Here is a 13,189-nt window from a genome sequence, read left to right on the forward strand (position 1 = left end):
GCACAATCTACCCTCTGTATCGTCTTGCGGTCTAATGCAGAGCAGTGATGCAAACAGTCAAAATGCTCTCGGTGGTGGCACTGTAGAACGTTTTGAGGATCTGAGGACCCATGCCAAATCTTTTCAGTCACCTGAGGAGAAATAAGCCTTCTCGTGCCCTCTTCACGACTGTCTTGGTGTGTTTGGTCCATGATTGTTTGTTAGTGATGTGGACACCAAGGAACTTGAAACTGTCTACCCGCTCCACTACGACCTTGTGGTATGGTTACATAAGACAGATGGTTACTTAACCCTTTTAGCTAACCTTTCCCCTAACCCTAACCGTAACCTTAAACCTTTAACCTAACTCCTAAATTTAACCCTAACCCTAACACCTTGCCAAGACTAACCCTAATGTTAGCCACCTAGCTAGCATTCGTAACATATCATACATTTAGCAAATTTGTGGCTGTTGTTTCACGGGCTCCAAACCAACTGTGCTATTTTGTTTGATTTTTCACATTGTTTGTAACTCATTTTGTACATAATGCTGCTGCTACTGTCTTTTATGACCGAAAATAGCTTCTTGACATCTGAACAGCGATTACTCACCTCGAACTGGACAAAGATTTTTTATTGAATGAGTCTGGCTCGAAGGATATACAAGACAAGGGCCAAATCCCCGGGCGTGATGCCTTGTATGAATTCGCCGACGAGTAGGTGAACCACCACTTCCCTCCGTATTATTGGCCAACGTGCAATCATTGGAAAACAAACTGGACGATCTACGATTAACACTAACCTACCAACGGGACATTAAAAACTGTAATATCTTATGTTTCACCGAGAAGTGGCTGAGCGATGACACGGAAAATATAGAGCTGGCTGCCTTCTCCGTGCATTGGCAGGTCAGAGCAGATACGTCTGGTAAGACAAGAGGCGGGGGTGTGTGTCTATTTGTCAATAACTGATGGTGCGCAATGTCTACTATGAAAGAAATCTCGAGGAATTGCTCGCCTGAGGTAGAATACCTCATGATAAACTGTAGACCACATTATCTACCAAGAGAGTTCTCATCTATATTATTCGTAGCCGTCTATTTACCACCACAAACCGATACTGGCACCAAGACCGCACTCAACGAGCTGTATAAGGCCATAAGCAAACAAGAAAATGCTCATCCAGAAGCGGCGCTCCTAGTGGCCGGGGACTTTAATGCAGGCAAACTAAATACATTTTACCTCATTTCTACCAGCATGTCACATGTGCAACCAGAGGGAAAAAAAACTCTAGACCACCTTTACTCCACACACAGAGACGGATACAAAGCTCTCCCTCGCCCTCCATTTGGCAAATCTGACCATAATTCTATCCTCCTGATTCCTGCTTACAAGCAAAAACTAAAGCATGAAGTACCAGTTACTTGCTCAATATGGAAGTGGTCAGATGATGCGGATGCTACGCTAAAGGACTGTTTTGCTAGCACAAACTGGAATATCACTGGATTAATCCAATGGCATTGGGGAGTATACCACCTCAGTCACCGGCTTCATCAATAAGTGCATCCATGACGTCATTCCCACAGTGACCGAACGTACATTTCCCAACCAGAAGCCATGGATTACAGGCAACATCCACACCAAGCTAAAGGCTAGAGATGCCGCTTTCAAGGTGCGGGACACTTACCCGGATGCTTATAGGAAATCCCGCTATGCCCTCAGACAAACCAACAAACAAGCAAAGCTTCAATACAGGACTAAATTGAATCCTACTACACCGGCTCTGATGCTTGCGGATGTGGCAGGGCTTGAAAAATATTACAGACTATAAAGGGAAACCCAGCCGCGAGCTGTCCAGTGACGCAAAACTACCAGACGAGCTAAATGCCTTTTATGCGCACGTCGAGGTAAGCAAAACTGAAGCATGCATGAGAGCACCAGCTGTTCCAGACGACTGTGTGATCACACTCTCCACAGACCTTTAACCTCTTTCAGCTAGGGGGCACTATTTTTATGTTTGGAAAAATAACGTTCCCAAGGTAAACTGACTATTTCTCATGCCCAGATGCTAGAATATGCATATAATTGACAGATTAGGATAGAAAACACTCTAGAGTTTCCAAAATTGTCAAAATATTGTCTGTGAGTATAACAGAACTGATTTTGCAGGCGAAAACCTGAGGAAATCCAACCCGGAAGTGCCTTTTATTTGGAAAAATCCCTGTTCCATTGCCTGCCCCTCCTCCATTTAAAGGGGTATCAACCAGATTCCTTTTCCAATGGCCTCCTCAGGCTGTGACCAGGCTTTAGACATAGTTTCAAGCTTTTATTTTGAAAAATGAGCGAGATTTATCAAAACGCGTCGGGTGTTTTGAGAGTTGTAGCTCGACATTTTCTTTCTCTGTAGTATTGAATAGTTTACCGTCCGGTTGAAATATTATCGATTATGTATGTTAAAAACAACCTGAGGATTGATTGAAGTCAACATTCACAAAGCCGCAGGGCCAGAGCGATTACCAGGACGTGTACTCAAAGCACGCGCAGACCAACTGGCAAGTGTCTTCACTGACATTTTCAACCTCTCCCTGACCGAGTCTGTAATACCAACATGTTTCAAACAGACAAACCACCATAGTCCCTGTGCCCAAAAAAGTGAAGGTAACCTGCCTAAATGAATACCGCCCCGTAGCACTCACGTCGGTAGCCATGAAGTGCTTTGAAAGGCTTGCATTGGCTCACATCAACACCATCATGCCGGAAACTCTATACCCACTCCAATTCGCATACCGCCCCAACAGATCCACAGATGACGCAATCTTAATCGCATTCCACACTGCCCTTTCCCACCTGGGCAAAAGGAACCCCTATGTCAGAATGATGTTCATTGACTACAGCTCAGCGTTCAACGCCATAGTAGCTGTTTTAAATTCACCATTGGCCTCCCTCTCCAGCAACTGCCCTACTTTGTGAGGCATTGGAAAACCTCCCTGGTCTTTGTGGTTAAATCTGTGTTTGTAATTCACTGCTTAACTGAGGGACCAATAATTGTATGTGTGGGGTACAGAGATGAGGTAGTCATTCAAATATAATGTTAAACACTATTACTACTGCACACAGAGTACATGCACTTATTATGACACTTGTTAAGCACATTCTTACTCCTCAACTTGCCATAACAAAGGGGTTGAATACTTATTGACTCAAAACATTTCATCTTTTCATTTTTTATTAATTTGTAAAAATGTATAAAAACATAATTCCAATTTAACCCATTTTAAATTAAGGTAGTACAACAAAATGTGTAAAAATTATTTCTGAAGGCTATATCATTTTTTTTAACAAAGGGTGACTGATTTCATTCCACTAAGAGCCACATTCTATTACTTGATGGTTGGAATGGCTCAGAATAGCATCTCCTAAATGAAGAGCCACCAGCTTGATGCTGGTTGTACCTAGAAACATGTTTTTATTTCAAAGGTGACTCGCACTGGAGAAGAGGCTTTAGGGCCCCTTGATGAAATTCTGACCTGGAGGTCTAGAACAGCCAAGTCACCCATAATATTAGTCAGTTTTCAACATCCATCCATGTCTGAGAATGTCATCTACCTCTGATTCCGAAGGTTGCGTGTTGGAATCCAGCTATAAAAGTTGTTTTTGATATTTATGTTTTAAGCCTATCCCAAACCTTAACCGTTACCTTAACCATTCAGAAGTAATGCCTAACCTTCAGAATTTGGAGTTAATTTCTAAAATGTACCCTAAACTTTAAAATGCAGAGTTAATGCCTAAACTTAACCTTAAACACGTTGAAATGTTTTACGTTTGGAACAACTTCGACATTTGACGTTTGAGAAACATCTAATTCTGATGTGAGACTGTGAGAGCTGGTAGGTCTATCAGTCTTCGCCTCTAATCAGGGACTGAATCAGACCTGGGACACCAGTTGAGTTGAATCTGGCAGTCCTCTGGACCTCAAGACTTGTATTTGAGTATCCCTGGTTTAGGTGGATCACCATGCAAGAAGGTTTTGGAGGGACCCATTGGTTTAGTGAGAAAGCCTGCCACTTTGTGTGTGTATGTGAAAGAAACCTCAATTGAACCAAGGTGGGTAGGTGCTGGTGGTATCCTTATGTTATTCCAATCACACAAAAGCATCTGTATGTGTGTATTTGTACTTGCGTGCATTTGTGTGTATATGTGTGTGTGTGAGTGTATGTGTGTGTGCACACCTTTGTATACTGTATCGTTGGCCTGGAAACATGTAACGATTTTGAAGAAATCGCCTTAACACTCACACAGTCATCCTCTCTGGGAAAGCTTCTCTTGTAATGTGTGTGTGTGGAGCAACACTAGAACGTAAAGCCCTACCAGAAATTTCACACGTGTTCTTCATTCTGCTTGGCACACGGTATGTGTGTGCATGTGTTACATTGAATTGGCCATGATTGGCCTGCCAATATTTCACCCTGCACAGTGTAAGCAATATGTCAATCTCTGTTTGTTTTTTCTCTTGCTCTCCCACTCCCTCCCTCTCTCTCTCTCTCTCTCTCTCTAGCTCTCTCTCTCTCTGTCTCTCTTTCTGTCTCTCTCCATATCTCTCCATATCTCTCTCTCTCTCTCTCTTCTCTCATATTCTCGTCCAACTCTCCATCTCTCCTCCCTCCTCTCTCTCTCTCTCTCTCTCTCTCTCTCTCTCTCTCTCTCTCTCTCTCTCTCTCTCTCTCTCTCTCTCTCTCTCGGTTAGAGCATAAATAATCATCTCCCTCCGTGTGTGGTACATAACTGCTTAGAGTGATGCGTGGAGACAAGACAGACCTAATCATTTCAGACAGTAAATATTAATCTGAATAACTGATTTATTCATAGTTCATAGTACTAACTGACATTTACATTTAAACACACACTCTCCCACTGTCTCTTTCCTTGGCCCAAACTGTGTGTGTGTGGTGTGTGTGTGTGTGTGTGTGTGTGTGTGTGTGTGTGTGTGTGTGTGTGCTGTTTGTGTGTGTGTGTGTGTGTGTGGTGGTTGTGTGTGTGTGTGTGTGTGTGTGTGTGTGTGTGTGTGTGTGTTTGTGAGAGAGTGTAAGGAACATATCATCTTTAAGTACTAAAACAACCACAAGATGGTGCTGAGTAAAAGGAACACATGTTGTCCTTTTTCGTTTTGTTACGTATTCTTGCCAAGAGAGAAGGAGTCTTGATATTGACTAAATGCCTTAGCCATGACAGATCTGTATTCGTACTGGGACTAACTCTGACAACAAGAGATGATTGAGGACCTGAACAGGACACACACACATACTGAGATAATACATAGAGCTACAAAGCTCTTTATCCAGGCTTTGGTTTGATCAAGACAGCAAAATTGAATTATATTCTGAGAAAATGAAGCAGTCCGTCTTCATATAGGTAGGCTAGTATCCTCATGGGGGTGAGGGGGAGATTTTAGGGTGAGGGATGGAGGGGGTGGGGACACCGAATAAAATGTAAAATGCATCAGGTAATTTTACCTCACGCGGAAGCATCAGGGAAATGCTTTACTGTAAGGGAGGGACGGTTAAGCTAACGTATGCTAATGTGATTAGCATGAGGTTGTAAGTAACATGAAAATGTCCCAGGACATAGACATATCTGATTTGGGCAGAAAGCTTATATTCTTGTTAATCTAACTGCTCTGTCCAATTTACAGTAGCTATTACAGTGAAAGAATACCATGCTATTGTTTGAGGAGAAAGCACAATTATGAACTTGAAAATGTATTAATAAACGAATTAGGCCCATTTGGGCAGTCTTGATACAACATTTTGAACAGAAATACAATGGCTCATTGGATCAGTCTAAAACTTTGCACATACACTGCTGCCATCTAGTGGCCAAAATCTAAATTGCGCCTGGGCTGGAATAATACATTACCAGATCTAATGTGTTATATTATCCTACATTATTTTTCCTTTCAAATGGCATCAAGAATATGCATATCTTTGCTTCAGGTCCTGAGCTACAGGCAGTTGGATTTGGGTATGTCATTTTAGGTGAAAATTTAAACATAGGGGCAGGTCCTTAAGAGGATTTATACAGTTGAGATAATTTAGATGACATTTTCAAGTTAGAGAGGAATAGCAGGCACTTGTCTTCATGATGCCATTAGGTCTGGTCAGAAAGATGTCTTTCTTTTTACATTAGATAACATGGACGGGGGACCTGATCCTCAAGCCTAGATCAGCACTCCTACTCTGAGACACTCAATAAATACGGCTCCATGTTTAAAATTACCAGTCTGGCATTTTTTGCCCTTAACTTCTCAGATCTCCCTTTCTCTATTTCCTATTTTATAAATAAATGTCAAAAAAGTCGTAAAATTATGAATGAAAATGGAGTCTGATTCATATTTTGGTATTTGTTTCATTAGTACATTGTTGATATAGTCCCAAAATGTTTTGCATGTCAGCAATCAAGTTTTCAAGATATGTAACTTTCAAAATACAGCTTTTTTATTAACTAGGCAAGTCAGTTAAGAACAAATTCTTATTTACAATGACAGCCTAGGAACAGTGAGTTAACTGCCTTGTTCAGGGGTAGAATGACAGATTTTAAACTTGTCAGCTCAGGGATTTGATCAAGCAACCATTCAGTTACTGGCCCAACACTTTAACCACTAGGCTACCTGCTTCCCCTAGGCTAAACTGGCCTGTATGATGCATTTTGCATCATGTGATGCTGCGTTTGGCTTCATGTAATGGAAAATGCATCATAGGTGCAAATTTCGGTATTTTGAGGAGGACTGGTTCTAGACCGCCATCCCCTGGATATCTCTAGATATCTACATTTATTATCTGAATAATACTAAAACTTGGTCTTCAAAGCTATCACTAGAGGACGCTGTTACATTATAAATCAGTTCTTCATACAGACAGGTGTTCGCTGTCCCTCTTTGCTTTATGGCACTGAACTTGATCCACTACAGGCTTGTGCAAGCTTTTGCTCCAACATGCTGGAAAGAAGTAAGGCTGTGGCCAGTTCACTTGAGATTAACTTTTGGATGGACAAAAACGGACAATTAATAAGTGCATGTACTATTTCATCCTCATCATGCGTCTGTGTGGCCATAGCCTAAGATGTTAGTGTTGGCTGTTGTTTCTTTCAACAGGATATATTTGAGGGCAGGACAGATACAGTGCCTTCAGAAAGTATTCATACCCCTTGACTAATTCCACATTTTGACGTGTTACAGCCTGAATTTAAAATGTATTAAATATATGTTTCTCGCCCATCTACACACAATACCCCATAATGACAAATTGAAAATGTGTTTTTAGACATTTTTGCAAATGTATTGAAATTAAATACAGAAATATTGAAATTACATAAGTATTCACACCCCTGAGTCAGTACATGTTAGTATCACCTTTGGCAGCGATTACAGATATGTTTCTGGTTAAGTGTTTCTGGGTAATTCTCTAAGAGCTTTACACACCTGGATTGTACAATCTTCGCATTATTCCTTTTACAATTCCTCAAGCTCTGTCAAGTTGGTTTTAAATCATTGCTTAACAGCCATTTTCAAGTCTTGCCATAGATTTTCAAGTCGATTTCAGTAAAAACTGCAACTACGCCACTCAGGAAGATTCAATGTCATCTTGGTAACCAACTCCAGTGTATATTTGGCCTTGTGTTTTAAGTTATTGCCCTGCTGAAAGGGGAATTTGTTTCCCAGTCTTTTGGAAAGCAGACAGAACCAGGTTTTCCTCTAGGACTTTTCATGCGCTGAGCTCTACTCCATTTATTTATTTCCTAAAATACTCCCTAGTCCTTGCCAATGACAAGCATACCCATAACATGATGCAGCCACCACCATGCTTGAAAATATAAAGAGTGGTACTCGGTGACGTGTTGTGTTGGATTGGCCCCAAACATAACACTTTGTATTCAGGACATGAAGTTAATTTCTTTGCCACATTATTTTCAGTTTTACTTTGGTGCCTTATTGCAAACAGGATGCATGTTTTGGAATATTTGTATTCTGTACAGACTTCCTTCTTTTGACTCTGTAAATTAGGTTAGTATTGTGGAGTAACTATAATGTGAATGATCCATCCTCAGTTGTATCCTATCACAGCCATTAAACTCTCCGGATGCCTGTATCTTTGTAGTGACTGGCTGTATTGATACAGCGTCCAAAGTGTAATTAATAACTTCACGCTCAAAGGGATATTCACGGTCTCCTTTTTTAACCTATCTACCAAAGGTTCCGTTGTTTTTGCGAAGCAATGGAAAACTTCCCAAGTTTGTGGTTGAATCTGTGTTTGAGGTTCTCTGCTCAACTAGGTGACCTTACAGATAATTGTATGTGAGGGGTACAGAGATGAGGTAGTCATTCAAAAATCATGTTAAACACTATTATTGCACACAGAGTGAGTCCATGCACCTTATGTGACTTGTAAGCACATTTTTACTTCTGAACTTATTTAGGCTTTGTCAGGTTTTGGCCAGGACTGTTCAGGTTTTGGTCACTAGATGTCCCCATTGCACCTTTTTTGTACCTTTTGTTTTTTTCCTTGCTCTAATTATTGTTTGCACCTGTGTGTCGTTCCCTTGTTAGTATTTAAACCCTGTGTGTTCCTCAGTTCTTTGCTCAGTGTTTGTATGTAAGCACCCAGCCCCAGCCTTGTTGTGAACATATTTCTCTTATTGGATTTTCCAGAGGTTCTCTGGTTTAGTGCTTGTGTATTTTTGAGTAGTCTTTTGAGGTTTGTTTTTCCCTGCTGTTTTTACCACTTTGTGGAGTTTCTTTGTATTTTGGAGGATATCCATTTTGTGCCTCTTGGCTTTATTTTTTGACGTGGTGGATTTATATTCTTTGCCTGAAGATCTTGTCCTTTTATTAAACCACCATCTCTAGTACTGCTGAGTCTGCCTCATCTTCTGGGTTCTGCCGACTATTAGTGACTGTTTCTCTCACCGGGTCCTGACAGGCTTGCCTTTACAAAGGGGTTGAATACTTATTGACTCAATGACTTATTGACATTTCATCTTTTCATATATAATTAATTAGTAAAAATTGATAAAAACATCATTCCACTTTGACATTATGGGGTATTGTGTGTGTAGTGGCTAAATTGTCCAATATAAATGTCTCAATACAATTTCCACTTTAATCCTTTAGCCACAATGGAGAGGGGTGAAATGTTAGTCTTGGCGCATAAAAATCCAATGTCCAGAGTTTGATTCAAGTTGAAAGTTGAAAATAATACATTTATTTGTCGTTCTTCTGGATACAAAAATGCATAGAATTCTACCAAAACTAATTCTGATCATTAAACTAAAGGAACAAACAGCATGATAAACATGGTCTGGTACGGTCAAAAGACTGTGTGCAGCCATTCCAGTCACTCCCAGTAGGCCTTGGAGCATGTACGCCTTTTAACTGTATTCTCCATTGGCCTGTAGAGGGGGTACACACACTTGACAGGGGATTAACGGCAAACACACATACAACAGAAATGCATTGAATTGGATACATGCCAATATACAATATGACATATTTGGCTCCTACATTGTGTATGCCAGTGATACAAAATCTCAATATAATCCACTTTATATTCAGGCTGTAACTCCACAAAATTTGGAAAAAGTCAAGGGGTGTGAATACTTTCGGAAGGCACTGTATGTATACAGGGCATTATTATATAAACATACATAGACAAACATGTGTTTTCCAGTTTATAAAGTATTTAATCTATGTGAAAAACAGCAGGAATCTGCCTCCACATTGGCAAATAAAGTGCAATAACCGACAGTGTAAATCACAATACTGTCAAAACCATAATAAAATGATTCAAAATAAGTTTTATAAAAACACCATAACGTTTAAGATGGCTTCTTCCCTTTGCCCAGAGCAGACCTGCAAGCTACAGCCAACACCTATGATTTGATGAGGATGAGCTTGTTTCAGATTTGCACTGGTGTTAGGAAATTGATTGTATTGATGTATTGCCCTTAATACATTAAATCACCTGATCAAGATACAAATCATTCACATTTAGTTTTACAGACAGTAGTTATTACTCCGGTACCCAACAACTTGCTGGGGTTTATCACACAGTATAGGCCTTTGTCAGCCCTTGCAAAATGTCCAAAAAGGCAAACAGCACATACATATATATATATACACATATACACATATATACATATATATATATATATTTCTCTTGCCAGTCTCTGTGGGTTTCTCTCAGATACAGCCCAGCCAGTGGCAGAGTGGGTAAACATTTCTCTGAGCAGTTATATGAGGCTGTGGCCACGCAGAGACACATAAAAACGTGTGAAATCGATACACATTCTTCATCACAGTCCAAGTCAACTTTTTGGACTAATCCACCTAGTGGAAGTGCTTATATACGGTACATTTCTCTTGAGTCTTCCTCAGAAATATATCTCTGCGAGTCTTGTTAGTGGCAAATCATATATATAAATATATAGCTAATGATGGGGTCAGTGACACAGAACGTCGGTCTCAAACTGCAGCAGCTGTCCCATGAAGGCCAGGTTAGGAGAGATGACCTGGCGTCGCTGCTTCACGAAGTCGAAAGCCTCGTCCAATCGGACACGGCGGGCGTGGATGAGGTAGGCCAGACAGATAGTGGCCGAGCGAGAGATGCCGGCCTGGCAGTGCACCAGCACACGACCACCACTCTCCTTCACCGAGTCTGCAACAGAGAAGGTACAGAGCAGGGTAATTAGCTTTGAGCTCTGTGTTTTAGCACACAGTCTCAATAGTCTAAAATGGTTTCCTTCCTCGTCTCTTCAATCTAGATATATGTGAAATAAATGTCCCAGAAATTGGCAATCTTTCACCTGTCCTGCGTTTTCAAATTAAGGAGAGGAGACAAAGGTCGTGTTCCCCTGCTCAGACGTTGCTGACGCATGCCAGATCTTACAATGCCTTTATAGATACTTTACGTATCAGCTTACCACATCATATGTTATATTAATCTGGTGCACGACGCCACAGTCAATGACGTGGCATGCAACCATTGGTGGATGATTGCAACGTCTGAGCAGGGGAACCTGACCAATGTCTGCGTACCAAATTAGAATAAGGTGCCTTTTGGGACACACCCAGAAGGTGATGCTAGTAGTAGAACTGACCTATGAAGGCGATGGCCTCAGGGAAGAGGGCTGCGATGTCTGCAGCCAGGCTGTCCTCTACGGTGAGTCTCATGTATTTTAGGTCCTCTTCATACAGGTTGGGGCTGGAGGAGGACACGTTGAGCACTGCCGTGATCCCCGCTGCAGTGAGAGTTTCGCGCCGTGACGAATGAACTGCACTGCCCAGGAACAGGAAGGGGAGGAGCTCCACTGGACCCTCCTGTTAATCAAACACAAACCAACCAATCAAAAACAATAACCAACCAAAACATGACTTTGATTTCAATCCATGAAGGAAAAACATCCCAAACCAAATAAAGTAGTGGACAAATGCCTGAGAAAAATGTCCTCATGCAACTGTTTCAGTTATTTTCCCAGTCTCTCACCTGATCATAGAGTGGTGTTTTCCGCCCTGTCACGCTAGTCTCCAGGTCCATCATTGCAGGGCTGTGTCCCAGCAGGCCTGGGGAGTTGAAACAGACTTCTGAATATTCTTCATGGAACCCCTCAAAGCCACCTGCCATTGAGAAACATTACAATGTCACTCAGCAGCTCATGACATAACTCCTTACCTCTTCTGTACCAGATAGGAACATGACCTAGTTAGATGATGGTTTGTAGAGGAAATTATAAAAAAAAATGTGTGTAACGAAATAATATGGTTATTATAATATTTTGGCCTAAAAATATTAATTAACAACTCCAACTTTGGACTTTTTGGGGTATTCTTATTCTATTTTGTAGGCCCATTTACAATTTACAATTGGCTCATTCATCCCCCTCCTCTCCCCTGTAACTATTCCCCAGGTCGTTGCTGCAAATGAGAACGTGTTCTCAGTCAACTTACCTGGTAAAATAACGGTAAAATAAATAAATAAAATAAAAAATTTGATTTAATTCAAAATGTATCTAATAGTCGACTTGTTTTGCTTTGTAGCCTGGTAAATCTCACCTTGTAGAAAGCAGATCTGTGCTGAGCTGGATTGGACATCGGCTTGTAGAGCGTTCAGCAGCATACTGGCCAAGCTCTCCCCTTTCAGTTCGGCCATAGAAAGGCTACTCTCATCAAGCACCACCATTGGCGAGAAATCCCCCCTGCACAGCCGACCAAGGAGGTCCTTGTCCGCGACCAACCACTCCAAACAAACAACGGAGCTCTTGGACCGACGCCGGAGCATCGAGTTCCAGTTGACATTGCGGGACTCAGAGATGTGAGTCCTGGAAAAGGCAAGGAAAGACCGACAGTCTAGCAGTACACAGCCGCCTGAGGCGAACTGGTCACAGGGAGTTCTGAGGATGTGGGCCAACTCAATACCAGTTATCTCCAGAGGCTCGCTGCTTGAACACATTATTTAGTTCTGGTCCCAAAAATAAACAGGTAAAAAAATTGTCGCTTTGATTTGTTTCTCCTGTGGAAAGTTATAGACTAGCCTAAAAGCAACAAAATGTTTGGCAAAACACACTTGTTCTTGATCAGAATATATTTTAAACTTGATCAACTAATTAAAACAATTTGACTTCAGCCAGAGAGTACTGAATGTGACTATTTCCATAAACAATTCACCTCAAAATCAGTACTAAACTGTCTTTACCTCTTGTTTCTTGTTAAGAGATGGGATGAGATTGGAGGGACAGGGTTTTATACCAAACTGCTACTCCGCCTCCTTTTCCACATAAGGAGGACACATCACAGACGGAACGACTATATAAGCTCATCTGTCTGTACCGGAACTCCTTATAAGGTGTTTGAAGTAAAAACTCAGATTTTCCAAAACCACACGTGGTGCTCAGGGTTTACCCTGTGTTTGTTCTAAATTACATCATGTTTTGACTTTAAGCACCCATTTTTAACACACACACACACACATCTCATTTAAACTGTTTACATTGATTTACAGCTGATTCATGGAAATTGCAGGGGGGTAGCCTATGACATATAAAACATATTATTTTTGACATCAATCAAGGGTTTACAGATAAGTTTAGGGTTGGGTTAAAGGTTATGGTCAGATAAATATCTGTGTTTCAGTTCCCATCCTCTAGTTGTGTCATGTGACAGTGAA

At 41.1% G+C, this 13,189-nt stretch overlaps 1 protein-coding gene across 2 annotated transcripts; it reads right to left on the bottom strand.

The window, feature by feature from the left end:
* Positions 1 to 9,225: 9,225 nt before the first annotated feature.
* Positions 9,226 to 13,189, bottom strand: dusp2 (dual specificity phosphatase 2). 2 transcript variants are annotated; one of them, XM_023978350.2, is made up of 4 exons: positions 12,079 to 13,189; positions 11,513 to 11,589; positions 11,127 to 11,346; positions 9,226 to 10,684 (listed from the first exon to the last, which is right to left on the bottom strand). In XM_023978350.2, the coding sequence occupies exons 1-4, from the start codon at positions 12,473 to 12,475 to the stop codon at positions 10,470 to 10,472; spliced, it is 909 nt and encodes a 302-aa protein (XP_023834118.1). In that variant the 5' UTR covers positions 12,476 to 13,189; the 3' UTR covers positions 9,226 to 10,469. The 2 variants fall into 2 exon arrangements, with proteins under 2 accessions (XP_023834118.1, XP_023834115.1); XM_023978347.2 differs by having other exon boundaries at positions 11,513 to 11,643.

The sequence above is a fragment of the Salvelinus sp. IW2-2015 genome, linkage group LG33 (assembly GCF_002910315.2).
Source record: "Salvelinus sp. IW2-2015 linkage group LG33, ASM291031v2, whole genome shotgun sequence".
NCBI lineage: Eukaryota > Metazoa > Chordata > Actinopteri > Salmoniformes > Salmonidae > Salvelinus > Salvelinus sp. IW2-2015.

What these genes read in the sequence shown, in the direction of transcription:
- dusp2 (XM_023978347.2), bottom strand. Translation starts at nt 12,475, where the DNA reads ATGTGTTCAAGCAGCGAGCCTCTGGAGATAACTGGTATTGAGTTGGCC. An exon ending in AAACACCACTCTATGATCAG is followed by an intron (nt 11,347 to 11,512) that starts GTGAGAGACTGG and finishes TTTGATTAACAG; the next exon opens with GAGGGTCCAGTGGAGCTCCT. An exon ending in TGAGGCCATCGCCTTCATAG is followed by an intron (nt 10,685 to 11,126) that starts GTCAGTTCTACT and finishes TCTCTGTTGCAG; the next exon opens with ACTCGGTGAAGGAGAGTGGT.